This window comes from Alligator mississippiensis, chromosome 2, assembly GCF_030867095.1.
Source record: "Alligator mississippiensis isolate rAllMis1 chromosome 2, rAllMis1, whole genome shotgun sequence".
Taxonomy (NCBI): Eukaryota; Metazoa; Chordata; order Crocodylia; family Alligatoridae; genus Alligator; species Alligator mississippiensis.
The window spans coordinates 244,820,119-244,845,956 of NC_081825.1; the positions used below are offsets into that span (position 1 = coordinate 244,820,119).

The 25,838-nt window shown below is 45.2% G+C and overlaps 1 protein-coding gene and 1 long non-coding RNA gene across 6 annotated transcripts in view; one reads left to right on the top strand and one right to left on the bottom strand.

Moving 5' to 3' along the window:
* LOC102576410 (neuroendocrine protein 7B2) overlaps nt 1–25,838 on the bottom strand; it is an 88,357-nt gene that overhangs the window by 45,638 nt on the left and 16,881 nt on the right. For 3 of the 5 annotated variants that reach the window (XM_019496556.2, XM_014595455.3, XM_014595454.3), the window contains one exon: nt 20,619–25,490. In XM_019496556.2, coding sequence (XP_019352101.1) covers nt 23,941–25,490 — 1,550 coding nt within the window. In that variant the 3' untranslated portion in view covers nt 20,619–23,940. Of the gene's footprint in view, nt 1–13,681; nt 13,915–14,464; nt 14,573–14,763; nt 25,491–25,838 lie in introns of those variants that run through there. The other 2 variants (XM_006276292.4, XM_059723008.1) reach the window with 2 other exon arrangements.
* Nucleotides 14,456–17,344, top strand: LOC109285456 (uncharacterized). Its single transcript, XR_009460199.1, has 2 exons — nt 14,456–14,535; nt 14,651–17,344. It is a non-coding gene; the product is annotated as an uncharacterized LOC109285456 (long non-coding RNA).

Here is a 25,838-nt window from a genome sequence, read left to right on the forward strand (position 1 = left end):
TCAGAGGAACCTGAAGGTCAATTCTGCATTAATCTTAGTGAAGGAATCCATAAGCCATATTTTTCTTGGGTGATGTTATCATTGTAGGAAACAAACAAAATTCTTTAGATTAAGGCAGAGCAAGGTGTATACAAATCTGGGACTATTTTTCTCCATTTGCAAAAACGAGAAAAAAAACCCTGTGCATCACAGGAGTGGTGTAGCTTAATTCATTAATATTGGTAGGGCACATTGAGGTCTGATGCTTCTAAAAAGCGAAGGATTACTATTATTAATGTAAATGATTCTCTCTATATTTTTGTCTGGAGTTTTTCAGAAGGTAAATTTTGCTCGAAATACTGTCTGGAAAACACAGTGGCTTATGCAATACAAGTATGGTTGTCACACACTAACAATCAGCCAACCCATATCTGAATGTCTCCCTGCACCCTTAAACAAAACCCAAGCCTAGTCAGCAGGCGTTCAGAAAATGATTTAGTCACTCTTGGAGATGCAGCTATGTTTTTCATCCCTACAGTTGGTGAGGTCTAGGGTGAGAGAGATTAAAGGGGATTTCTCTTCTCCTGACTGGACTGTACCTGTTTTGGGATCAAAGCTTCAGTCTCAGAGGACTGTGCGCAATCACTTTAGCAAGATTACTTTCATCTGAAGATTTCTTTGGGACGGAAAAAATATCTAGGGTTTAACTGCTGTGTTGTAAGTGTGGTCTGGCTGGAGAAGAGGGAGCATGTTTCTGCGACAAAAGTGATTAAGAGGAGACAATAGTTTCAAAATTAACATAAAAATTTATGCTTATTATTGTGAGTACTAGCTTGAAACTGCTCCATCTAAGATGCTGGTGCCCCCCTGTGTATAAGCGTGGTTTTACTGCTCTCTTGTGTGTGAGATAACATACTTAGTTTTGGATTTGATTCACTTGTCTACTCACCAAAACTACAATATTTAAAAAAAAACAAACCCTTTAATCCTAAATTTGTACAAATTTTACATCTGTAATTGCAATATACACAGGAGTATTTAAGGGAAAACAACACTGTCTCTTCCTTTGTTAAATCCCTTGCAATAGGAAAAAGATCTTCCCTCTGTTTTCTAGACAGCACTAAAAATATTTTGAAATAGTATAGAGCAGTAGCGCTCAACTTTTTAAACCCCAAGGCACCCCTCAGAAAATGCCAGCTCTTCATTTTCACTCATTTTTTACTATGGAAAAATGATACAGCCATTTTTCTATTGCAAAGAACTCAGACACAATACATCAGAAAGTTTTCAACGCTATGGATTTTTATTTGAAACCATTGGATGTTCCAGATGAGCGTGCACATGCAGTTTGCATACAAACCACATGAACTCCATATGTAGGCATTCACCATGCTGCTAATTTGCAGGGAGGGGGGGGTTGTTTTGTTTTGTTTTTTTATACCAGGAGATTCCTGTGTCAAAAAAAACCCTATGCCTGAAAAAAGCAGAGCGGCACACATGGCAGCAGCACGCACTGCCTGAAACCAGAGCCTTGCCAGCCAAAGCCACACTGGCTGCCGGCCAGGCTCTGTGCACTGGATCACCACTGCCGGAGCCCCAGGAAGCCCCCAGGCCTTGAGTAAGGCTGCTGGGGCCAACTATGTGCCACTGCTATTTGTCCCCAGGGAAATACACATGAATGCTCATTTCGACGCGCCCACTGGGCTTATTTTGTGAATCATGTCTGCACACCTAACTGTGCTAACACTGTGTGGCATCCTGTGGGACTCCTGATAGGATATCAAGGATATCAAGGCATCTCAGGTGGTGTGGCAGGTGAGAGTCTCTAGTATAGAGTCTCTGGTATAGAGGGTTGCTATATCCACACATCGTATTTTTGAAAAAGGAAAACAATATGTTGTTTTGATTGAGATTATTTCATCTTTCTTTTTCCTGCGTTAAGGCAAATACAATGTTGTTACTTTCATTGTACTGTATTTCCTTCAGTAAGCAGTGCTGCAGTAATCAAAATAGTTATTATGGAAGCTCCCCAAGACATTTTTTTCTTAGGATACAATAGTGCTATAGCTAATTTGGTGAAATAGTCTAAGAAGAGGTAATAGAGGTAACATATATGCCCAAGTATTTGTTTAATATGAGGTTGCTATTTTAAGGATATAGGCTGCTTGCAGATGATAAAAACAAAACAAAACAGCCCCCCCCCCCCCCCCCACACACACACACTTGGTGCATTCCCATGCCAAGCCCAACACATGCCCAGAAAAGGCAGTGCGCTAGTTGGATTCAGCTAGCCCAACATCTGTAGAGAGAAACCAAACAACAACTGCATACCAGAATGAACATACACCAGAAATATACCAAAGACAAGAATACCCAATTACCTGTGGGGACACATTTCTCACAAGAAAAGCACTCTCTCCCCAATCTCTCAGTTCTAATCCTCAAAGGGAATTTACAAAACACCTTCCACAGACAAGCCTACAAACTTCACTTCATCAACCTACTGGATATAAAAAAAATCATGGACTAAATATACATTGGATTTATGGCACATTATAACCACCTAACATCCGACTCCCCAGGTACCTCTCCACTATTTACCTGCTACTTTAATTCCTCCCACCCCAACCTGTCTCTCACCCATTGACTCCTCAATTTACAGTGTCACTGACTGCCTTTCTTGCATGCATACCATCCTCTGGCTTCTTTACTATTCATTGCATCCAGGAAGAGCACACATGAAATGCAGATGGGTCAGCCTGATGAAAAAGTGTTTATACCTGAAAGCTTGCAAAGAAGAATTTTTTCCAACTATTTGAGTTAGTCTAATAAAAGATATTAGATTTACCAAAAGAACCTAGTTTGACTATGTCCTTAGGCCAACATGGCTACAACCTATACCCCTGAGCTTTAGTGGGGTTTTAGTGCTTTTCTCTAAAAGCTGACTGACTCGGCTTTAGATAAAAGTGCCAAAAAGCCCTGCTGAAGTGCCCGATCTATACAGGCACTGCAGAGCCAGGTCAAACTAACATGCTGCTTCTTCCAGTAAAGCACAGGTTTGGGGTTTTTTGGTTTGTTTGTTTTTTTAAAACATCTGCAAGCAGTCTTGGAGTACACCTGCAAAGCAAAGTATAGCAAGCAATAAAACATAAAAAAAAAAATTGTACTTCCTAGAGAGTTCAAAAGGTAACATAGGCCCTTTCATTTAGGGACACCTGCTAGTGTCATATTCCAGCAGCAGCCTCACCCTATAGAATCCATTTAGCTTCCTTCAGCTATTAGTATACAGTGCACCATCTACTGGCTAAAGCACGTACACACAGTGAATTGGATGTATATCTTTGCATTTTTATATTTAACAAACAAACTTGCTGTTAATTCATACTACTGCAGCATTCAAAAATCTATTTACCGTGATTTCAGTGATGCCTTAAGCCACAATAACATTCTTATTATCCTGAACCCCTTGCCAAACAGTTTTTATTCAGTGTTTATTTAACTGATTTTAACCAACTGAGTAGCATTTAATTTTTTTACTGGAGATAATACAAAGCTTTTATAGATTATAAGAATGATATCAAAAGATAGAAATATTAAGATGTATTCATGGATTTTAATCTAAAAAAAAAAAACCGTAAGTACTTCACAATTCAATCATCAGGGAATATACATTTTACTATGCACTTAAAACAAAATCCTCTATACATTCAGAAAAGGCTATATACTGATTTATATGTTCTCTGAATTTTACTTTTAGAAAGGGCTATTCTTGGCACATGAGAAATTTTACATGAGCAAGCTAGTGACTGCAGTTATTTATTGTCAGATTAACACTACCTATTTAATGTAAAAATGTTGGAATGTTATGCAAGTCTACTGCAATACATTTAACTCTGCCCTTCCAAGCATTTTTTAGCCAAGAGCCTGATAGTTATAAATGGTAAAATGAGGGAGTTGGTATGAATTAAATGTGGAAGAAAAGGGAAGCAGGCAGATTATATTTGCCACTCAAAATTCTACTACTACATTTGTCAGGAGGGATGTGGAGGAGCGGGCACAAATATAAATATTTTCATACTGCAGGTATCTTGTTTTGTGAATTACATAGGTTTTAAACAACAATTTTGTTACCTTTGAAAGGATTATCAAGCACTTTTTTGAACTAAAATGGTCATCAAAAACACACAGTAATTTGTAAAAACTTCTTTCCTGTAAAGCAGCCAAACACAATCCTAAATGAAAAATAGAAATTTCCATTTTTTAATAAACCCATAATCATGGTAAGTCTTTCAGACAATCTACTGAATAGTGTTTTACCATGGACTTCAGCAGAGCCAGGGGTTCATCATATGAAGTCTTTACATAGGTGCAGCACGTCTACACAAGAGCTGTTCAGGAATTCTCTGACAAAACATTTTTTGGTTAGAAAACATAATGTGGCATAAATGAAACTTGATGCAGGTAAGTAACAATTCTAACTAAACTTTTGCTAGGAAAGACTGCATGGAACACCTGGTAAAAACACACACACACACACACACACACACACACACACACACACACACACACACACACACACACACCCTCCCCCCACAAGAGCCTACTGGTTAGGACACTCACCTAGGATATGGGAAACCCTGTTTTAAGTCCCTGTTTTCTTCAAACCAAGAACTTCTGTTTTGGTCTTCTATGTAATGAATGAATGCTCTTCTTCCTCTCTGCTGCCCCACAACTGTTTTCTTTCTTTTTTGTTTGTTTGTTTTTTGAGAAAAGCATTCATTGGTCTCTTTTGGCCCAGTATAAAATGGCAATATTTTGACACTTCAAGATGCTCACAATCAACTCAGATACTTGTACTGGGTTGATATAGAAGAAGGTTGGCAGATAATCAACTATGCTCTGGCAAACCCTAAATTGCGGAATTTACTTTTCTTTAATGTATCCCAGCTCCCGCCTCATCATTCTTAATAAAATTGAATGATTTTAACTATTTTTATCACATTCCTTATTTCCTGTACCACGCTCTCCTATTTATTTTCCTTTCATTTTAGTCAATTTTAAGTTATTACATTATTTATCTTGATTATGCAATAATGCCAATGGGCACTCAGAAGCAAGCTTTTTAGGAATAAGAATTACTGCACATGGATTCTAAAATTTCACCCATGTGTGGTCATTTCCCTTACAACCAAAATAGAAGTCAGCTATCGTCCAAGTTTAAACCACTGGGGTATGTACGTTACAAGCCCTTTCCCCGTCAATCCAGAGAAGACTTGACTTTGTTGTAGCCCCAACTATGTAGGATAGGCTTTTAGCTTGAGCCCCACTAGCAGCATCCAGCTTAGTTCTGGAGGTCTTTGGCTTATTTCCCCATCATTTTAAAATATAAGGGTTCTATCTAAAGACAAGCAGAGATTGAAACACCCTGGGGAAATGTGGGTATTTTGACAAGATTAGAACAGCAGTGCTCAACTTTTTGACCCCGCAGTCAGTCTGTGGGCTAGATCTGGTCTATGGGCTCAATCCGAGGTACGAGCACCAGCCTGGGGCCTGATTGGGCACTCATGGATGGCCTGGCCAAGCCCAGTGTGGTGTGCAGGAGTTGTCAGATGAATGGCCCCAGCCCTACAAGCTGAATTGGGTCCTGTATCACATTGCACCTGCAGCCCTGGCCCCATGCACAAGATTGTCACCTGGCCCACAGGGTTTGGAAAATTTGGCAGTAGGGTAGCGCTAGCAGTCAGTGTTAATTGCTACTGCTCCCCTGCTGCCAAATTTCTGAACCCATAAAGTCCCCTGTGGGTCACATGATGTTTCCACAGGCTGAATATGGCCTGTACGCCAGAGGTTGAGTACCACTATATTGGAATATGAACATTTTTTTGAAACAAGATGGTCCAAAAATCTGATTCAGAAACATCGAAATTGATTTTGTGTTGATTCATTCTCTACCTATAAGCCTGTGATGCTTCACAGCTGTTGTAGCTCAAATGCCCCCAGCCTTCATTCCTCATGAGACAGGGTCCCTGCTGAATTTTTCCAAGTTTTATTTTGTTCAGAAAAAGTGTCTGCTGACTGAATTTATTCAGAAGTTTCATAGTAGCTAGGGTCAGGAGGGACCTGAACAGAACACCTAGCCTGACCCCCTGCCACAGGCAGGAATGAATGCTAGGTTCATAAGACCCCAGACAGGCAATCATCTAACCTCTTTTTGAATTTACCCAAGGTAGGGGCGAGGACCACTTCCCTAGGAAGTTGGTTCCAGATTCTGGCCACCCTAACTGTAAAACATTGCCTCATGATCTCTAACCTAAACCTATTCTCCATCAGTTTATTACCATTGTTTCTCATCACCCCAAGTGGTGCTGGGGAGAATAGAGCTCTTCATATTTGTTGATGATCTCCCCTGATGAGTTTGTAGGCAGCCACCAGGTCCTCCCTCAGCCTCCTCTTGCTGACGCTGAACAGGTTCAGGTCCCTCAGTCTCTCCTCATAGGGCCTGTCCTGCTGCCCTCTCATCAAACGGGTGGCCCTCCTCTGAACCCTCTCCAGGCTGGCCACATACTTTTTAAAGTGCAGCGCCCAGTACTGGACAAAGGGGACTCCAATTGCGGCCTAACCAATGTCACATAGAGGGGGAGTATCACCTCTCCGAACCGGCTTGAGATGCATCTTTGGATGCATGACAAGGTATGGCTGGCCTTGCTCGCTGCGGTCTGGCATTGGCGGCTCATGTTCATCTTGGAGTCAATAATGACTCCAAGATCCCTTTCCGCATCTGCGCTTTCAAGAGGGGAACTCCCCAGCCTGTATGTATGCTGTGGATTCCTTCTCCCAAGGTGCAGCACCCTGCATTTGTCTACGTGGAACCCCATCCTATTCTCATCTGCCCACTTTTGTAGTCTGTCTAAATCTAGTTGCAGCCTCTCTCTCCTTTCAAGTGTGTCCACCTCATCCCACATCTTAGTGTCATCAGCAAACTTGGACAATGTGCTTTCAACCCCCTCGTCCAAGTCGCTGATGAAGATGTTAAATAGTGCGGGCCCGAAGACTGAGCCCTGGGGGACCCTACTGCTCACATCTTGCCAGGTTGAGTACGACCCATCCACTACTACTCTTTGTGTGCACCCCCATCAGCCAGTTTTTTTACCCATCCAACTGTGTAGGCATCGATGTCACAGTCGCTTATTTTATTAATGAGGATGGGGTCAGAGACAGTGTCAAAGGCTTTCTTAAAGTCTAGAAAGACTACGTCCATGGCAACACCATCATCCAAGGATTTAGTTACCTGGTCATAAAAGGTAATTAGGTATGGTCAGGCAGGAGCTGCCTTTGATGAACCCATGCTGATTGCCCCTGAGCATGATCTCCCCTGCTGGCCCCCCACAGATGTGCTCCTTGATGATTTTCTCCAAGATCTTCCAGAGGACCAAGGTGAGGCTTACGGGCCTATAGTTACTTGGGTCCTCCTTCCTCCCTTTCTTAAAAATGAGGACTACATTAGCTAGTTTCCAATCCCCCCAGCACCTGGCCAGATGACCACAAATGCTCATACAGCCGGGCCAAGGGCTCCGCGATGAACCCTGCCAGCTCCCTCAACACCCTTGGGTGGAGGGCATATGGACCTGCAGATTTAAAAATGTCCAGCCCTTCCAGAAGATCTCTAACTACCTCTGCGCTGACCCAAGGCCTGTCAAAGGCCAAGATTATCCCTACCTCTGGCAGGAGGGATGTCCCAGTCCCTATTCAAGAAATCAGAGGCAAAGAAACTGTTAAAAATATTGGCTCTCTCATCCGGCATAGCCACAAGGTTACCATTTGAGTCTTGCAGGGGCCCTACATTGCCTGGTGCCCTCTTCTTGCTCCCAATGTATTTGAAAAAGGACTTTTTGTTGTCCTTAATCCTGGACGCTAGCCTGAGTTCCATCTCTGCCTTGGCCTTCCTAATAGCCCTTCTACACTCCTGGGCTGAGGAGGAGTACTCCTCCTTGGTGATAGCTCTTCCCTTCCACTGGTTGTACGCCCCCCTTTTAGTCCTTAGGCATTCCTAAATGCCCTTTCTGAGCCATGGGGGTTTCTGAGCACTCCTACCCTTGCTTCTCTCAGGGATTGTTACCCTTTGGGCCTGGAGGATTCCCCCCCTTAAGGAACGACCATCCCTCATGGACTCCCATATCCTCTACCTTCTGGGCCCTCGTATCTTGACAGTAAGAAATTAGTGGACAGACAGAAGAATAAATGGTCAAAGGTAGAGTTTTTCTTACAAGGATATCATGTATAATCATTCATCTCTCAGAATATGCAACAAAAACAGTTTGAATACTGCTTTCTTAAAAACAAACAAACAACTGACAGCAAATAAAACGCACAATCTATAATGCAGTTCCACCCCTTCAAATAAGCAAGCCTAGATATTTGATTCTATATTTTCATAGTTAATCCATAACTTATATAAGAAACGTAAAGGCTGCTCAGTTAACATGGTAACTAGGGAATGTGATCCAAAGCAATGTTACCTTGATCAAACTGTATATCTTAGATCTTCTCACTTAGGTTTAAAAACAAAATGAAAACATGATATTATGTTATAATGAAGGTATGATATTAAGTTACATTTTCTTAACACAAAAAAAAAAGTAGGGCCAGAAAACTCTATGCATAAACCCTTAAATGAAAACACACACACTTTTCTAATATGGGCTGTTTATGGATATTAGTTACAGAAATGAACTAATACATTACAAAATTGTTGAGTTGGAAGGAACCTCAATGGTAATCTAGTCCAACTCCCATCAAATGAAAAACAAACACACAAAATAGCCTTGATCAGTGATTTTCAACTGGGGTGCCATGGCAACCTGGAGTGCAGTGAGACCCTTTTAAGAGTGTGAGGTGCCATGCAATATTAGCACAAGTATACAAACACCTATGTATGATTCACAAGATAAATCCAGAGGTTTCAAACATCATCCATTTCAGAGGAATCCATAATGTCAAAATCATTCTGACCTGCTGTGGTCTCAGTTTTCTACAACACAAGAATTGCTTTATTATTTTTCTGTAGCCAAAAACTGAGACAAAAAGGAGTAAAATTAATTTTTGAAATGAAGTGCTGCTGCTAAGTTATGGCCAGGTTAATTTTGGTAAGCTGTCGAGAAAAGTTATGGCCGGGTGCTCCGAGTCTAAAAATTCTAAGAATCAGCGGTCTTCAAAGTTATAGCTCATAGATGCGTTAAACAAAAAGAAATTTTTGTCAAAGTCCTGGTTTAAATATATAATTTAAAGTTGTAGGACATTTGTTCTTTTCAAAGGATCTGCTGCTTTTGAAGAAGATTTATTAGCAGAGTTCAACATTTCTTAACCACTGTAAGAAAGGGTTTGCAATTCTAAAAAAAAATGTATACTAAATCTTGCAAAATTCACTAGCTGTACTGCAAGATTGAGCCGCATATCTGAGAATAAGGAATTTTAAAGATGATATGAAAGAGGTTTTATCTTTTTATTTTACTCCTTCCGAGGTATAAAGACAGGCTGAAAACCTTTAAAGGAAAAAAAAAAAATCACACATTAGCTATTCCAAACTTGTCTACACTGTCTTCCCTGGAAGAAATACTGTAACTGAAGAACCAGGGTGAATATAACCAAAGGAAAGAAAGCTAATCAACTGAGAAAATGAGCATTGTTTTTATTGACACATGTAATTGAAAGGAGGTAGCATGTAACAGGACCCGACCCCATTTCTGTGGGGAGGAATGTGTCCAAACCACCTCCAACCCAGGACATTCTCTCCCCCCTCCTCCCTTCCCCAGCTCCAAGACAGATGCAGCTGCGTCATGGCTGCACTAGCCAGCCAGAAGTTGGTGCAGGGTGCAACCCCAACAAACAGCTCTAGCTGTGGGAGTGTTCCCCAGTTGCGGGCAATTGGGAACTTGGCCATCCAGGTAGAGTGGATGGGCTCACCCCCACAATAGAGAGGGAATAAAAGCAGCCAGGAGCCCCTGCCAAAGGGGATTTCTCTCTCAGGGGCAAGAGGCTACCAGGGGCGCATGCAGACAGCATGGTCCCTGGATGGGGCTTCCCTCACCCTGCCGATTCCTAGGACTAGCCCGTGCCCAGGTAAGGGTGGCTAAGGCACCAGTACTGCAGAATGGAGTACAGACTGCAGAGGACCAGAACAAGGTAAGTGCAGGCTTTTTTTATTTTATTATTGTTGCGTTTGGGTTTTCTAGTTATAGACCAGGGCAGACAATTATTTTGGCTGGAGGGCCACTTCACGAATTTTGGTAAGCTGTCGAGGGCCACGTGGGTAGCCCCACCCCTTGACAGTTGCCCCGCCCCTGGTCATCATTTTGTGGCCGGAAGTCCCACCCCTTAACCCCTACCTTTTGCCACCAGAAATCCCTCCCTCTGCCCCCAGAAGTACTCCTTTTGGGAGGGGGTAGTATGGCCTTGGAACTAGAAGTTATACTCTGTCACATTGTCTAAGTCAGGTGTAGGCAATGATTTTTGGCCAGAGTGCTGAAAAAATAATGTCTACCTTGTAAGAAGCTGGAATACAGGCATGCCAAAAAACCAAAACTGGGGCAGGGGGTATATAGCAAGATGCATGGCATATTAATATAGTTAATAATCATAAATGGTTTCTTTTTTATGGTAAATACCAGGTTTTCTAAAAATTCTAAACCTGGTGACAATAAATAAAACTTCTCTAAATAAAGAGAGAAGAGAGGGAAGAGAGGGAAGAAGGAAAGAAAGAGAGAAAGGGGAAGAAGCAGGCACAGGGGGAGGCACCGCAGGTAGACTGGCCTGGCCAGGCCCTTGAGAAGGTTACAGCCGAAGGAAAGGGGGGCCCAGAAGGGAAGTGGGGGCTGCCTTCGAGCTCTGCAGACTCAGGCCATAGCTGGGCCCCCCAGAAACATCTGAAGTGGAGCCCAGCCTGGCCCACACAGCTCTGCGGGATGGGGCGCAACCGCCTTGCCCACAGGAGGATGCTGCCTGGCAGGGGCAGGATGCTGGGCTTAGGAGGCTCCCAGCTCAGCCTCTGTGCACAATGAGCACAGCACGAGTAGGACAGGGTCCCCCGGGCAGCAGCAGGAGCCCCCGGGGCTCTGGGAACATTTGCATAAAGCTGCGCACTTATCTCTGCTTGCCTGGCCCATCCAGTCCCAAGCAGTATATGGCCCAGTAGCCATTTCTCCTCACCTGTGCCGACTGGGCATTCAGAGCAGCATGCAGGGAAGCAGCAGCTGGGCCGGCTTTGCTGCATGCCGCTCGGGACAGGACGGGCCTGGCCAGGTCAGCACCGGCAAGGAGAAGCAGCGGTTGAGCCAGCCGAGCCATGTGCCACTTCCTCACATGCTGCTTGGCACGGGCTCAGCCATAGCTTTGCCTCTCTGGTGCCAACCTGTCCCAAGCGGTGAAGGGAAGTGGCACGCGGCTCAGCTGCTGCTTCTCTTTGCTGGTGCTAACCTGGCCAGGCCCGTCCCGTCCCGAGTGGCACACAGCAAAACCAGCCCAGCCACTGCTTCCCTGCATGCTGCTCAGGATGTGACAGGCCCAGCTGAGTCAGCATCAGTGAGGAGAAGAGGCACCTGAGTCGCATACCGCTTGGGACCAGCCAGCAGAGGTAAATAGAAGCTGTGGCTATGCCATGTGCCTTTCAAGCCTGACCAGGCCAGCACCGGGGAGGGGAAGCCATGGCTGAGCTGGTCCCCAGTGACACAAGGTTCAGCCGCCGCTTCTCCTCACTGGTGCCAACCTGGCCGGGCCTGTCCCATCCAATGTTGAGCGGCACGCAGCAAAGCCAGTCCAGCCACAGCTTAGCCGCGTGCTCAGGATGAGATGGATCTGGCCGGGTTGGCACCAGCGAGGAGAAGCAGCTGAGTGGCGTGTGCACCTGCCACTCCCCATGGCCCCTGGTAACACCCCATCCCTCCCCATGCTGTTCCCCATGCCCCCCCCCCCCCCGCTGCAGCAGTTCCCTCTGCCCACCACCCTGCTTCCACCTGTCCCGCTTCCAGCCACTGGGCTGTTCCAGCAGTCCCCGCCACCCCTCCGTCCAGCCCAATACAATCCAATCTTGCCTTACTTTCCACTTGGCCACAGAGGCTTCTGGTTTGGGGCTGAGGGTGGGAGGGGAAAGGGGGTGAGGGCTGGGGGCGGGTGGAACCAGGCTTGCCTTGCTGCTCAGCCACAGGCTCCTGCTGGGTCCTGTTGCTGCTGGCTGCCTGTCATCTTTGACAGGCAGTGAGGGGCAGATAAAAATTAATTTTCTAAAATTTTTAAGGCCCTGCCAGCCAGATAGAATAGGTTGGCAGGCCAGATTTTGTCCACAGGCCGTATTTTGCCCACCCCGTTATAGAACCTGGGGCTGGGAGCCCAGGGTTTGGTCAGCGGATCCTTAACCAACCCACACCAGCTAAAGTAAGAGGGGGCAGGTATGGCAGTACACCCAACCCAGCATGCTCAGCAGCACCCCTTCAGAGTCACAGCCACCCACCCAACTCACACAGCAAAAAGTTGAGAGGAAAGAGTTCTTCGTTAGCAATTCAAATCCCTACCTTACAATAAAAAGGTAAAGAACTGGTATATCTGCCACCACTCAAAAAACAAAACAAAAAACAGAACAACAACAACAAGAAACACAAAATAATGGGAATGTGTTATTCTAAGATAAGAAACTAGCAGGGAGGGAAAGGAAACAAGCAAAAGAGCCACAACTCACTTATTTACCTAACAAAAAATGCAATACTGGCTCCTTCTATTTTTCACCATAAGACACATATGTGATTTATAAAAAACACAAAAAAGATGGCACGAAAATTTCACCAAAGGCAAAAATCAAGCCCAAGTTAGACTTAACCTTCTCTTCAGCCCCTATACGCATGTATTTGGCTGAAATATTCTTTTAAGATCTTCATGACAAGGCCACTCATCGTGGAAAAAATAGAATATTAGCAATTTTTGCCAGGATTTTAGTCAATAGCATCATTTTGGTCTTTGAGAAATAAAGCACATATTTTTGGCTTTTTAATGGTCATATTTTGACTAGGAACGCCAAAAACTGCCAATATAACACAGTACAATACTCCATGTATGTTGCAGTATTACTGTTAGAATATCTTGCACTTTGAGCCACGTGGTTCAACTGGTTTGCACACTTAAACTGTGATTCATATGAAACTTTCTTTCACACAAATATAAGCCAAAACTTTTGAGAATGAGCAAAAGCTGTGTTGTTCTCCACGACCCATTCACTATCATCATTGAGTATATAGTCAATAGAGTAAAATTGGTAATGAAGGGGAATGTGTAAGCTAATGGCTGATGTAGTACAGCATGAATATTGCACTGGAGAAGGACTTTGTCAGAGATTGCCATTTGGAGCCATTGTAACACAAATGTTGCCAAGTCTATGTTAATTGGTTTGCAGAGCAGGTGCAAACAAACCTCCCTGTTCTCTTCTTGCTGGTCCAATGTACAAGTTATCACTACAGTTAGCCTCAGCAAGGTATAACTGCAAAATGGAGGGTGATTTTGTGCTCAACTTCAGGTAATAATAAAATCAACATTAAGAATGACATGGTACATGATGCTTTGATACCTAGAGTAGACACCATACATACACACAAAACAACTTTAGCCTAATGGTTGCAAAAGGAAGCAAACAAACAAGATACAGTACAAAGGAGGAATCAGCTACCTTCAATGCTTTGTGGACCCACTAGATTCATAGCCTGATGTGCTGGATATTCTACTCGGGGTCTGGCAATGCCCAACTGTTCCATAACCCCGTGAAGGAGCCTCTGAATATCTGCCTCAGAAACCCTATCAGCGGTCCTGGAGTTATGACTTGAAGCCAGGGCCGATCCAAGTGCCACCAAAAATACCATGTTATAGAGCATCATGGTTGTCATGCTGGTGGCCATTTCTAACCTGTAAAAACAAAAATAAATGATAAAGGAAGGAAAATACAGCATGAATATTTGAAACAAACACATCTGATCTTATTACAGATGGCAGCTTCCAACTTCAGCTAGAAAGTGCTCTACCAAAAATGATGCATTTAGGACGGCAGAAGAGACAGCAGGAATCAGTGAATTCTCTGAATAGTGTTTATTCATAATATTTACTGCCTTCATGAAACAAAATGGTCTCTCTCAAAATCCCTGGAGAAGCATCAAACCAGCGAGAGAAGATTCTCATGCCTGGCTTTTCCCCCTCCCCTACTTAACTCAGTATTTTGAGGCGCTTTATAACGCCTACGGAGAAATACAGAGAGGCGTGCTCTGCTTTTCAAATGTCCCTTTGTGCTTCTCCCACGAAAGGCAGCGCTTCCCATCAGAGAGGGGCCTTCGCGGCCTGGTTTCTAGCTGGACTGGCAGCCTCCGCACCGTCGCCACACACCATTTTTTCCCCGCCGAGAACAAACGCGCTTCATTTGCTCCCCTCAGCTCCATCCCTCCAGACGGCCGCTGCGTCTCACCCAGGCACACTACAGCACTTGTCATTTCCTCGCTGGGCTGGGGTCAAGCAGCGCCTTTATTCTCCGGAGAGGTAAGGATAAACGCCCTCTCCTAGAAAAGCGGGTCCATTAGCGCTGGGGGTGGGGATCCCAACACCCCTTGGGACCCGTTTCGGCCTTTGCGGTCATTTCTCCCGCGCCCCGCAGGAGCCTGGCCTCCTGGAGGAGATCCCGCCTGGACACTCCGTGTGCGGCACGTCGCCGCGGGGCTCCCCGGGGAGCCCGGCCCGCGGCCCCCCAGCCCGGGCAGCACCACTCACCGCGGCGCCGAGATGCGGACGAGCCCGAGCAGGCTGCGGCCGGGAGTCACCCACGCGCAGTCACAGCCCCGCCCCCCCCGCAGGTGCCGCCGCAGAGCAGCCCCGCAGCTGTCCTAGGGACCGTGGAGCGGATGGGAGGAGGAGGCCGGAGGCTGCTTCCTTCGTGACACGTTCACAGAAAGGAGGGGAGCCCGTTCCCGCCGCTACAATTCGTCCGTCAGCATTTCGGTTTTAAACTCGAAACCTTCCTCGGCCTTTCTGCCACATGCAGGCGAACACAGGCCCGAGCTCCTGCCCTCGGGAGCTGGGATTTGCACAGTGAAACAGGGAGGCTGCACCAACGAGGATGGCATGCAGTGCTCCTCACTTTTTTTTAAATAAAAGTTTTTCTACCTTAGTAAAGTGTGTGTGTGTGTGTGTGTGTGTGTAAATTTTACTAAGGTAGAAAAGCCTGTTTTAAAAAAAAAGTGAGGAGCATTGCATGCCGTCCTCGTTCATACTATTTCACTTGTATATTCAAATGTCTAGTTGTATCCTGTACATAGGCCACACATAGGAGGGACAGGGGAGGGCACGTGCCCCTGAGATTAGCTGCCACCAACCGTGCGGCGTGTCTGCAGGTGGTGGCTGCCTCCCCACCATCCATAACTGCCTGGGGGGGGTCCCTCACTGCCAACATCACCATGTCTGCTTGCACGCAGTCCCCACCTGCTGCCGCCACACCACCACTTGCAGGCTGTCACCATGCTCCCCCATCCTCAGGAGGCACGAGTCATTTACTATCCTATACAACTGTAGGACTCTGCAAATCAAGCTCACACCTGAGTACCAGATGCAGAAGATACTGACCCTCCACTATGAGGGAATTAAGAACATCCCCTAAAAACATTTGTGTGATCAAGATTTCAGGCTTCATCCCCTCCCTACAGACTAATTTTTTGGACTATTTGATCTCTAAAGCATGAAGGCACAATCTGGCTCCATATTGGTTAGCAGATTGGAGCTGGCATTGGGGTTGTGCGTCATTATGTAGGTGGCAAGAAGTACAATTTTATGTCACACAGCCCAAGCTGGTTAAGGATGCCAGGATTTATACGGCTAATTTTCCATACAGAATTAGGAACCAAGGCGAAGGCAAACTTATTCACAATAAGTAGAGGAAAAGGGACTCCCTCCCCCACCCAAAGCCTTTCTTTAAGGTATTCTTTTCTTGATTAGTTTTCCAAGGGAAGCTTCCAAGTCTACCACTTGATTTAAATCCTTCAAGAACAAAACAAATCAGGCTCCAATCAATCTTTTCTACAGCCGCTTTGTGTAGTTCCCTGGCACTGTGTGTAATGATTTGATAGTACTAAAATCTGCTCAAAGATTTTGAAAGAATCATAGAAAGTTAGGGTTGGAAGGGACCACAGGAGATCATCTAGTTCAACTCCCTGCTCAAAGGAGGACCACCCCCAACTCGATCATCCATCCCAGCCAAAGCTTTGTCAAGCCTGGTGTTTAAAACTACCAAAGATGGAGCTTCCACCACCTCTCTGTAAAACTTGCTCCAGTGTTTTATTACCCTCCTAGTGAGAAAATTCTTCCTAATATCTAACATAACTTCCCTTGCTGCAACTTAAGATTGTTGCTCCTTGATCTGTCATCTGCCCCCACTGAGAACAGTCTAACTCTATCCTCTTTCAAACCCCACTTCAGGTAGTTGAACGCTGTTATTAAATCCCCTCTCAGTCTTCTCTTCTCTAAGGCTAAAAAAGCTCAGTTCTCTCAGCCTCTCCTCATAAATCCTGTCCTCCAGCCCCCTCACATTTTTGTTGCACTCCACTGGATTCTCTCCAATTTATCCACATCCTTTCTGTAATAGGGGCCCCAAAACTGAACACAGTGCTCCAGCTGTGGCCTCACCAGTGCTGAATAAAGGGGAATAATCATTTCCCTTAACCTGCTGGCAACACACCTACCAATGCAGCCCAGTATGCCATTAGCCTTCTTGGCAACAAGGGCACAGTGCTGGGTCATATTCAACTTCTTGTCCATTGTAACACCCAGGTCCTTTTCTGAAGAGCTGCTGCCCAACCAGTCAACCCCCAGCCTGTACTGGTACATGGGACTGGTCCCTCCCAAGTGCAGGACTTTTCACTTCTCCTTGTTGAACCTCATGAGATTTTTTGGCCCAATCCTCCAATTTGTCTAGGTCACACATTCCCCCCCCCCCCCCCAACCCTACTGGTGTCCCTCAGTCCTCCCACAATAACCTCCCAGCCCTACATATGCAGGCTCAGACACCCAGGCAGGTGTGTGAGAGGAGAAAGGGGCAGGGTGAGGCAGGGGAAAGGGAAGGGGCTGCAGGATGCAGATTGAGTGGGTCTCTATCTGTTCCCAGCAGGGCCAGGGGTGCAAGGGCAGTGGTGCCCCTCTGTGGACCACACACACACTGCCCGGCCAGACCAGGGGGCGGGGGGGGAGGGAGGGTTAGCACACAGCTGCCACCCCTGCCACCACTACTACTGCCGCGCTGCTTTGCCATGAAAAATACCAAATTATATTCTAAAAATAAAACATCTACTACAACATTCATTAATTTGATTTCAAAAAATATTTTTTCCTGAGTTGCCTGCATTTGTGTTGTGTACAGAGGTGATTGCACAATAGCTCACAATGAAGTCTTACTCCTGTATATTGTGGGGGGCTGTGGATGTGTGGGTATGTGAGGTGTGAGGGAAGGTGTGGGGGGGGATGCAGGAGCATGACAGGGTGTGAGTGCATGTGGGACTTGCTGTATGAAAACACACACACACACACACACACACACACACACACACACACACACACACACACACACACTTTCACCACTTTCCTGCCCACCACAGCGCTCCAGCACCACATGGTTCCTGGCTGCATGGCCACGACTACAGGACTCAACAGGAACCAGTCAGGCCTAGCCCCGAGGACTCGTGCGATTGCCTGCAGTCCTTCCCTGCCTTCCCCCCCTCTCCCCTTCTTATCTGAATTTCCCTCTTGGGTGGAAGGAAGTGGGAACAGCCCAAGGGTTCCAGGCCAGAAGCCTCTGCTAGGCATGGGCTTCGGAAGGGGGGGGGGGGGGGCGCAACCTGTAATATCCAATCAATGGAACCCTAACTGAGAAAATATCAGATTTCATCAAATCCATCCTAAAATCTTTAGTCACCTAAAGAGCAGCTTTTCCAAGACTCAGACTTTCTATGAAAACTTAAAAACATAGACCATTTTCCCAGCCATACCCTCCTAACCACCATAGATATTACCAGCTTATATACCAACATCCCACACTGGCTTGGCATCCACATATCTACAAGAGCAAAATTACAACTCTGAGTTCAGATCTAAAGATACTACCCAACTTATACACTTCAACCTTACAAACTACAACTTCAAGTTCAATAACAGACACTTCCTCCAGACCATGGGTACTAGAGATGCACTGATACGTTGGGCCCACATCGGTTCAGCACCAATATAAAGAAAACGGACAGTATTGGCAATCAGCTTTTTTGGACCAAAAACGTTGCCAATAAACGCCCTATGCATGCATGCAGCCACAGTGCAGCGCACAGGCGGCCAGGAACACAGCCCAGCAGCATGGAGTAGCAGGCTCTGGCTGGTAAGTCTGTTGTGAGGGAAGGGGTGTGAGGGGGGCGGGGGGCAGATCAAGGTCCCCACAGTGAGGGATGGAATGGGGCTGGGGTAGGAGCAGGTGCTGCACAGCCAGGTTATTGGGGGGGGGGGGGGGGTGGAGACAGGGAAGGAGCTGCTACTGCATGCACCCTGGGCTGGCATATACCCCTGGATCTGCACAGTGAGGGCAGGCTGAGGCTAGGGCACTGATGAGCTCTTCCCAGCCAGGGGTACTAGAGCCAGGCTGCACTCAGGGTAGGCAGCAGCAGCACTGGGAGGGGCAGTTGGGGGCCAGGAGGGGTGGGTTACAGCAATCTTTAGCATGGCTGCACCCACCCCCATAGCCCCACTCCCAGCACCAAATGCAGCCCAGCCCAGCCTTACTGGGAGCAGCCCAGTGCCACATCCAGCCCCAGCCTGCAGTGGCAGCCTGCCCTGCCCCGCATGCAGATCTAGAGGCACACACCCTCCATAACCCCCTGGGGTAAGTGCCCTTGTGGTATCCCCCCACCCCCGTGCTGCCTGGATGATCCACTTGCAGCTGTCCTACTCCCTGCCCTGGCTGTGCAGTGCCTGCCACTGCTCCTGCTCCAGCTCCACTCCCTCACCACGGGGGCCTCTATCTGTCCCCACACACCCCCCTTCCCTCCCCCAACAGACTTACCAGTTTATTGCCATTTCCCACGCTGCCCAGCTACAGATCAGAATTGGCCAATATGGCTCGCTAAAAATCAGCCATTGGTATCAGCTCCGAACAAATCTCTATTGGTGTACCTCTAATGGGTACAGCTATGGGCACTAGAATGGCCCCACAATATGCCAACCTTTTTATGGGCCACCTGGATCAAGTACACCAAACCCACACTATACCCAAGATCAATGGTGGGCAAGATATGGCTCACCAGCCAGAGGGGCTTTGTCCATCCCATGGTGGGTCCTTCAGTCCCACCTGACCGTAGCACATCCTGCCACCCCCCACCTCCAGGGACGCAGTAGGGGCGGGGCACTTTGCAGTGGGACTGCTTTTCTCAGCAGCCCAGCTGCTGCCACAACCCCAGCCCTGTGGTAAGAAGCCAGCATGCACAGCCCTGACCCTGCATGCTCTGAGCCAGCTTCAGGCTTGCCTGTCTGGGTTAAGCAGAGGCAGTATGGGGGCAGCAGCGGCACCCTAGGGGCCCCTCCACTTCACTGGTGCAGCTGCCCAGAGCCAGCACAGGGCTCCCCTGCATTTCTGCTGCTTCACCTCCTCTGGGCTACCCCATGGGACAGCAGTGGCAGCGGAGAACAGATGTAGGGCAGCCCTGTGCAGGCTCTGGGCAGCTGCACAAGGAAGTGGCTGCACAAGAGCAGTTTCTCTCCCAACACCATTGCTGCCGAGCCTGGGTCCCAGTACCTGCTCCCAGTTCACCTGTCTGGGCTAAGCAGCAGCAGCGTTGGCAGCACTGGACAGACAGTTGGTTGCTCAGTGCAGGGAAAGCAGTCCCTCCCCCTTGCCACCACCGGGCAGCTTTTGATGTGGCTGCCCAGAGCCCGTGCTATGCCGGACTGCCTCGTGGCTTTGTCACCACCACCACTTCTGGGCTACCCTGCAGCTGCTCCGCACCATCACTGCTGCTATGCTGGGCAGCCTGGAGGCAGCGATGATGGACCCACAGGGCAACCTGGTGTGGCGCAGGCTCTAGACGGCCGCACCAGAAACTGCCCAGCAGCGGTTAGGGGGAGGGACCGCTTTCCCTGTGCCAAGCAACACTTTCTGCCTAGTGCTGCCGCCACTACTGCTCAGCCTAGACAGGCGAGCCCAGAGCCAGCACAGGGGTCGAGGCTGCACGCACGTGGGGCCAGCAGCAGCAGCTGGAAGGAGCCGCCCCACTGCCGCTGTATGACCAGGGTGGCAGGACACAGAACGGCTAGGCAGTGCAGAGCGGTTGTGGGGTGCACTGGGGCTGTGCACTGTTGGCAGTGGCAGGGATGCACACTCCCAGGCACACCACACATACCCTCAAATCCTTCCCCTGCAAGCCCTCCCCACACACACACACACCCCCACCACAAATACCATACAAACACACACGCACCCCTGTGCACCTCTGGTGGAAGCCTTGTTCACTGCTACATACACCCCACCATACACATGCACCCACCCTCCCCCTCCACACACATCCCCACAAACCCCCCATGCCCACCTAACCACACACACAGTATAGAAGAGTAAAATTTCATTTTGAGCTATTATGCAATCACTTCTATATACACAAACAAATCAGGACAATATTTTTTACAATTAAATTAAAAATATATTATGGATGTTTGATTTTTAGTACACAATTTGTTGTTGTTTTTTCCGGTTCTATGATGGCAATCCCTCTTCCCAAACGAAGTACTTCCAGGGGCAAGGGAAGGGACTTTCAGTAGCAAAGGTCAGAGGTTTGGGGCATGACTTCTGGTCCCAAGATGGCTACTAAGGGGTGGGGCTACCCTTGTGACCCTCGACAGCTCAAAGCTCATTAAGCAGCCCTCCAGCCGAAGTAGTTGCCCACCCGTCTAAGGTATATAGATGACATCTTTATCATTTGCACCCATGACCTGAAATCCAATTGATTTCCATCACAAGTTTAATAATCACCCTTCCAGCAGACTCTCTCTGGCATACTCCAGCACTAACGTTTTCTTTTTAGACACTATGATCAATATTCAGAATGGTGAAATACAAAACACCATATACAAGAAACTCATGGACCAACACACATTTACACGGAGCCAGCAATCGCCTTAAACACACCAAGAAAGCTGTAATATATAGCCAAGTCCTCCGATACCACCAAATTTGCAATGTGGAGAACACCTGGGATTGTCACCTCACAACTCTCAAAAGTTTTCACCCAATAAGGGCCCTCCTCCAGAGAGGGATCACACTTTTGAAAGAGACACCCAGATACTGCATGAAGAATTGTTGCAATACAAAAAGAACATTCCCACGAATCACACACTATTAGGTATGACATACCATCCTTCCCTGGAACCTATACAGAAAATCCTCAAACAATTGCAACCCATAGAAGAAGACCCAATTCTTAAAGAGATCTTCCCAGAACCACCCATCCTAGCCTTTAAACAGGCACCAAACCTCGACAACCTCATCACCAAAAAGCAAAACTTCGTATGGCCCAAAGCACACCAAGTGGATCCAAACCATGCCAGGACAAATGTAAAGCCTGCCAACACTTATCCACTCCTCCCACAACTACATCCCACAGCAGAACCATCACCATTCCTGCATCTTATACCTGCACCCCCAAAACTGTAACGCATCTCATCCAGGGCACTGAATGTCCTGATGGAACTTATGTAGGATAAGCCAAACAATCGAGTATCAGAATGAACACACCAAAAATCTATGAACGATAAAAATACCCAATTACTACCTGTGGGTGCACATTTCTCACAAGACAACCACTCACCAATCTCTCAGTTCTAATCCTCAAAGGGAATTTACAAAATACCTTTCGTAGACAAGCCTACAGACTTTGCTTCATGAAACTACTGGATACAAAAAAAAACAAACCATGAACTAAATATAGATATTGGATTTATGGCACATTACAACCTGCCTGCCAACCAATAACCCCAGGTAACCGTCTACATTTTACCAGTGGTCAACATTCCACTCTCTTGCCCATTCTCCACCCCACCACAACCTACCTACCTACCTGTCTCACACACACAAACTCCTATCCCCCTCTGATCTTCCCTGCCATGCATTTGCATTTTCACACACCTGTATTCTGCATATTGGCTTAAGCTTCTATTCAACCCTAGAGTATACAAATACCAGCACTCTACTGTATGAGCTTATTACATGTATGGTCTATGAGCTGTCTTGACATGCTATTAGTTTCTGAATAGAATCAATATTGAATTTTGACCTACAAAGGCTTCTTGTGTCTGCAATTTACATGGCTTGTAGATGTTTTTGCCCATTACTTCATACTAGAATTGTTAGTAGGAGCACGTGGGTGTGGTATAGCAAAATCTCTCTAGATGCGTGCATGCCCACGCACCAAGAGTAAAGGGTCCATTAAGTCTGAAAGACATTCCTTTCCTTGCCCAACACAGCATAAGTCTGTTGAACATTAAACATACCATTAAGAACCTCTCTGATCTTGCTTTTGGGGAGTATGAAGAATTAGAAGAAGGGGATTTTTATTTTCTGGTAGTTTCAGAGGGTTGGTGAAAGTGCTGGAGTTGGCAATCTCTTACAAACAGCAAAAATCTGAATTCCAGCTGTCATTGATCATTTACCTACACAAAAATAGAGATTAGTGCTGCAAGGTATAAAAGCACTGTAGAGAGAACATTTACAAAACTCAAATAGGATGAGCAAACTTATACTAAAAGAAAGTACATATGCAATGATTTCAGCTCTTAAATCCTGCCAACAAGCAAGCTGTATACATAGAAAGTAACTGTCATAATTCAAGATTTTTAGTCTTAAATAATTTTACAATGGATAACATGTAAACAATTTAAATTCTAAGACAGATGTAAACATTTGTTTGTGCAAATGAAGTTTTAAACACAGTATGGCTTTTTACATTTGTCTCATTATTTCAGTGACATTGTCTTAAATCTACTTTTGTATCATATGATCAGCTACATTTCTTTGCTCTAGAAAAATAAGTTAAGACCAGCATATTATCTATTAACATAAAACCTTACTTTACCACTGACAGAAACTCAAGGTAACATGCACAAAACAGATACATCCGTGTTTTCAGGGGTACAATATTAAGCCCACATTCTGCTTATTTATTTCCTATATACTCAACTACTTCTCTCATGTGCACATGCACAGATAAATGCAACTGGTATGTACACAGAAACCCAACTGTGAGGACAGAGATTTATCTACCTATTGAAAAAAGCCACACAGTAAAATCAGAGCAGTAGAGAAGTCTAGGTCAATGCTTAAGCTAGACTACTGCCATTTAGTCACTGTAGTGTTAAAAAAATATATACATATAAAGAAATAAAAGTAGCAATAATAAATGAGTTTTACACATCCTGATGGATAGCAGTGAGCCATTTTCTTGTGTGAGCATTGGTTTTGGTTTTTAAAAACTTCTGGCAATTGTTTCTTAAAATAAAATACTACACTTGTCTGGACACTGCAAGAATTAGTTTGCCTACTTCTAAAAGGATGCATCCCACACGGTTTGAGATGGCCTTCCATGAACAATTACAACTTAAAGTGTTTAGAAATTAAGCTAGATTTTTGTTTTTCAGAATCCAGTCAATTGAAAATAGCAGACAACTAGTAGTCATAAAGTTACAGTAAACGGAAAATCATATTGATATACAATTAATGACATCTGTACAAATCTAAACATACACCAAATTAAAACAATTACAATTAAAAATCCCATTATACAAAAGAATTCAGAGCTAAAGCTCATCTAGACTTAGTTTTCCCAAAGAATATTACAGAAATTCTAGTTAACCAATTCAACTGCCAATTTTTAAAACCTATAAGTCTACAGGTTTAGTAGATGGAAGAAGTTTAGCTTTTGATATTGGATTCTTTGGAGATCCCCTGTACCGAGCCTTTCCAGTAGCATTTTTTGTAAGGATATTTTTATCTGATGTAGCACCAATAATGTTTGTATTTGTACTCAGTTTAACAGCAGCTTTTGACACTTCATGATTAGTTAGGTCTTCTAAAACAGTCACTTTCTGTTTGCAGCTTCTAACAATTCTCACAGAAACATCATCCTTCTCTACTGGATTTAATGGTTTGGAATGAGATTTGGGAATTAAATCCATCTCTTTATATGACATGAGGACTTGATGTACAGTTTCACAACTGGATGATGTTGTGGAATTCTTTGAGGACTCTTCTAGACAGGAGAACAGTGCAGAATCATAGCTCACTGATTTAGCAAGTGGAGAATAAGCATCACTAGGTTTTGCCAATTTACAATTTACAGACTGTCTGCTGGCCTCCAATAGAGAGTTCATTCTTCTTACAGACTGGCGGACAGGAGTACGTTGAAACTTGAGGGGCGGTTTAGCTTTGCTTGCTGAACATGGATCATTTAAACAAAGCTTATTGAACCATTGTATGTGGTCAGAAACCCTCCCAAGATCAGAAGCAGGTAAAGTTTTTGGTGTAGTTTTATCATAACTTCTAGTCTCTCCACTGTGTTTTCCAGTTTTATTTCTGGACCCTAGCAACTGTGAAGCAGGAATTTGTACCCCAGCAATAGATTTCACACTTTCTGTCTCTGAATTACAGTATTTAAGCTCATAGCCTTCCAATATTTTTGACTGCTCCAATTCTACTCCCCGTTCTTTTCTTCCAAGTGAATTTAAGTTATCTTTGGAGAGGCTTTCCTGAAAATTCAGCTTGCCCTCACTAGTCATTACCCGAGACACAGTAAGTTCTGGCACATTTTCTGTGTCCAATTTCTGAGTCTGAAGCTCAATCTCAACAGGGTTTTGGAAAAAGTTCTCTACAACTCTGATTTCATCCTTCCTCAATTGATGACAGCCAGTGGCAGAAGACTGATCAATTAATTGATCAAACTTATCCTTTGATTCTGCAACTGCCAGATTTTTTGAAACTTCAGCTAACTGTTCTTTCACTGGACTGAACCCTGTGAGATGAGGAGTTCCATTTAGCTTTTCTTCTGTTAGTTCCAATAGTGAAGACTCTGTATCTGCTATCAGATTGTGAAGATTACTTCCAGAGTCAGAAAATGCTTTCTTAATCTTCAGTAATGTTTCTGTAGTCAAGTTCTCATCTTCACAAAGTGAAACTTCTCTTAGACTGACATCTTGCTTATTTACAATAGTAGATCTCAAATCATCTGGAATAACAGGTGGCTTTCCAATTACAAGAACAGGTTCTGAAGAACAGGTCTCCGCTTCAAGATATCCCATCAGATTTGTCTCACTGTTGCTGGTCCCCTGAGAATCTGCATTACTGGGTCCATTCCATGACATTCGATAACTTACTTTATCATGACATTTTGGCGTTAGCAAGTTTTCCTCAGATTTGCTGATATTTTTTGAACCTTAAGAGAAGTTTGATAATAAAATTATTTTTAAAAATGTGTTTAACATTAGTCTATTAATAGAACATTAGCAAAACTATAAACAAGAATCTTGTCAATAAATCCAATTATAATAAATGAATTTGAAGTTGCATCATTCTCCATTTAAGTACTTTGGTTTAAATTTACATATCCAGAGATGAAAGTCTTTCACATAAAGACTTTAGACTACTAGTGTAGTAAGACTCATCAGTAAAGCAAGGTACTATAAAAATACAGTTATTTAAATTTGTAATTACAACTAACTTTTTCCCATTACCCAATTTATCAGTTATTTTTTGTCTGGCTATTTCCCCTCTGGAACCTTTA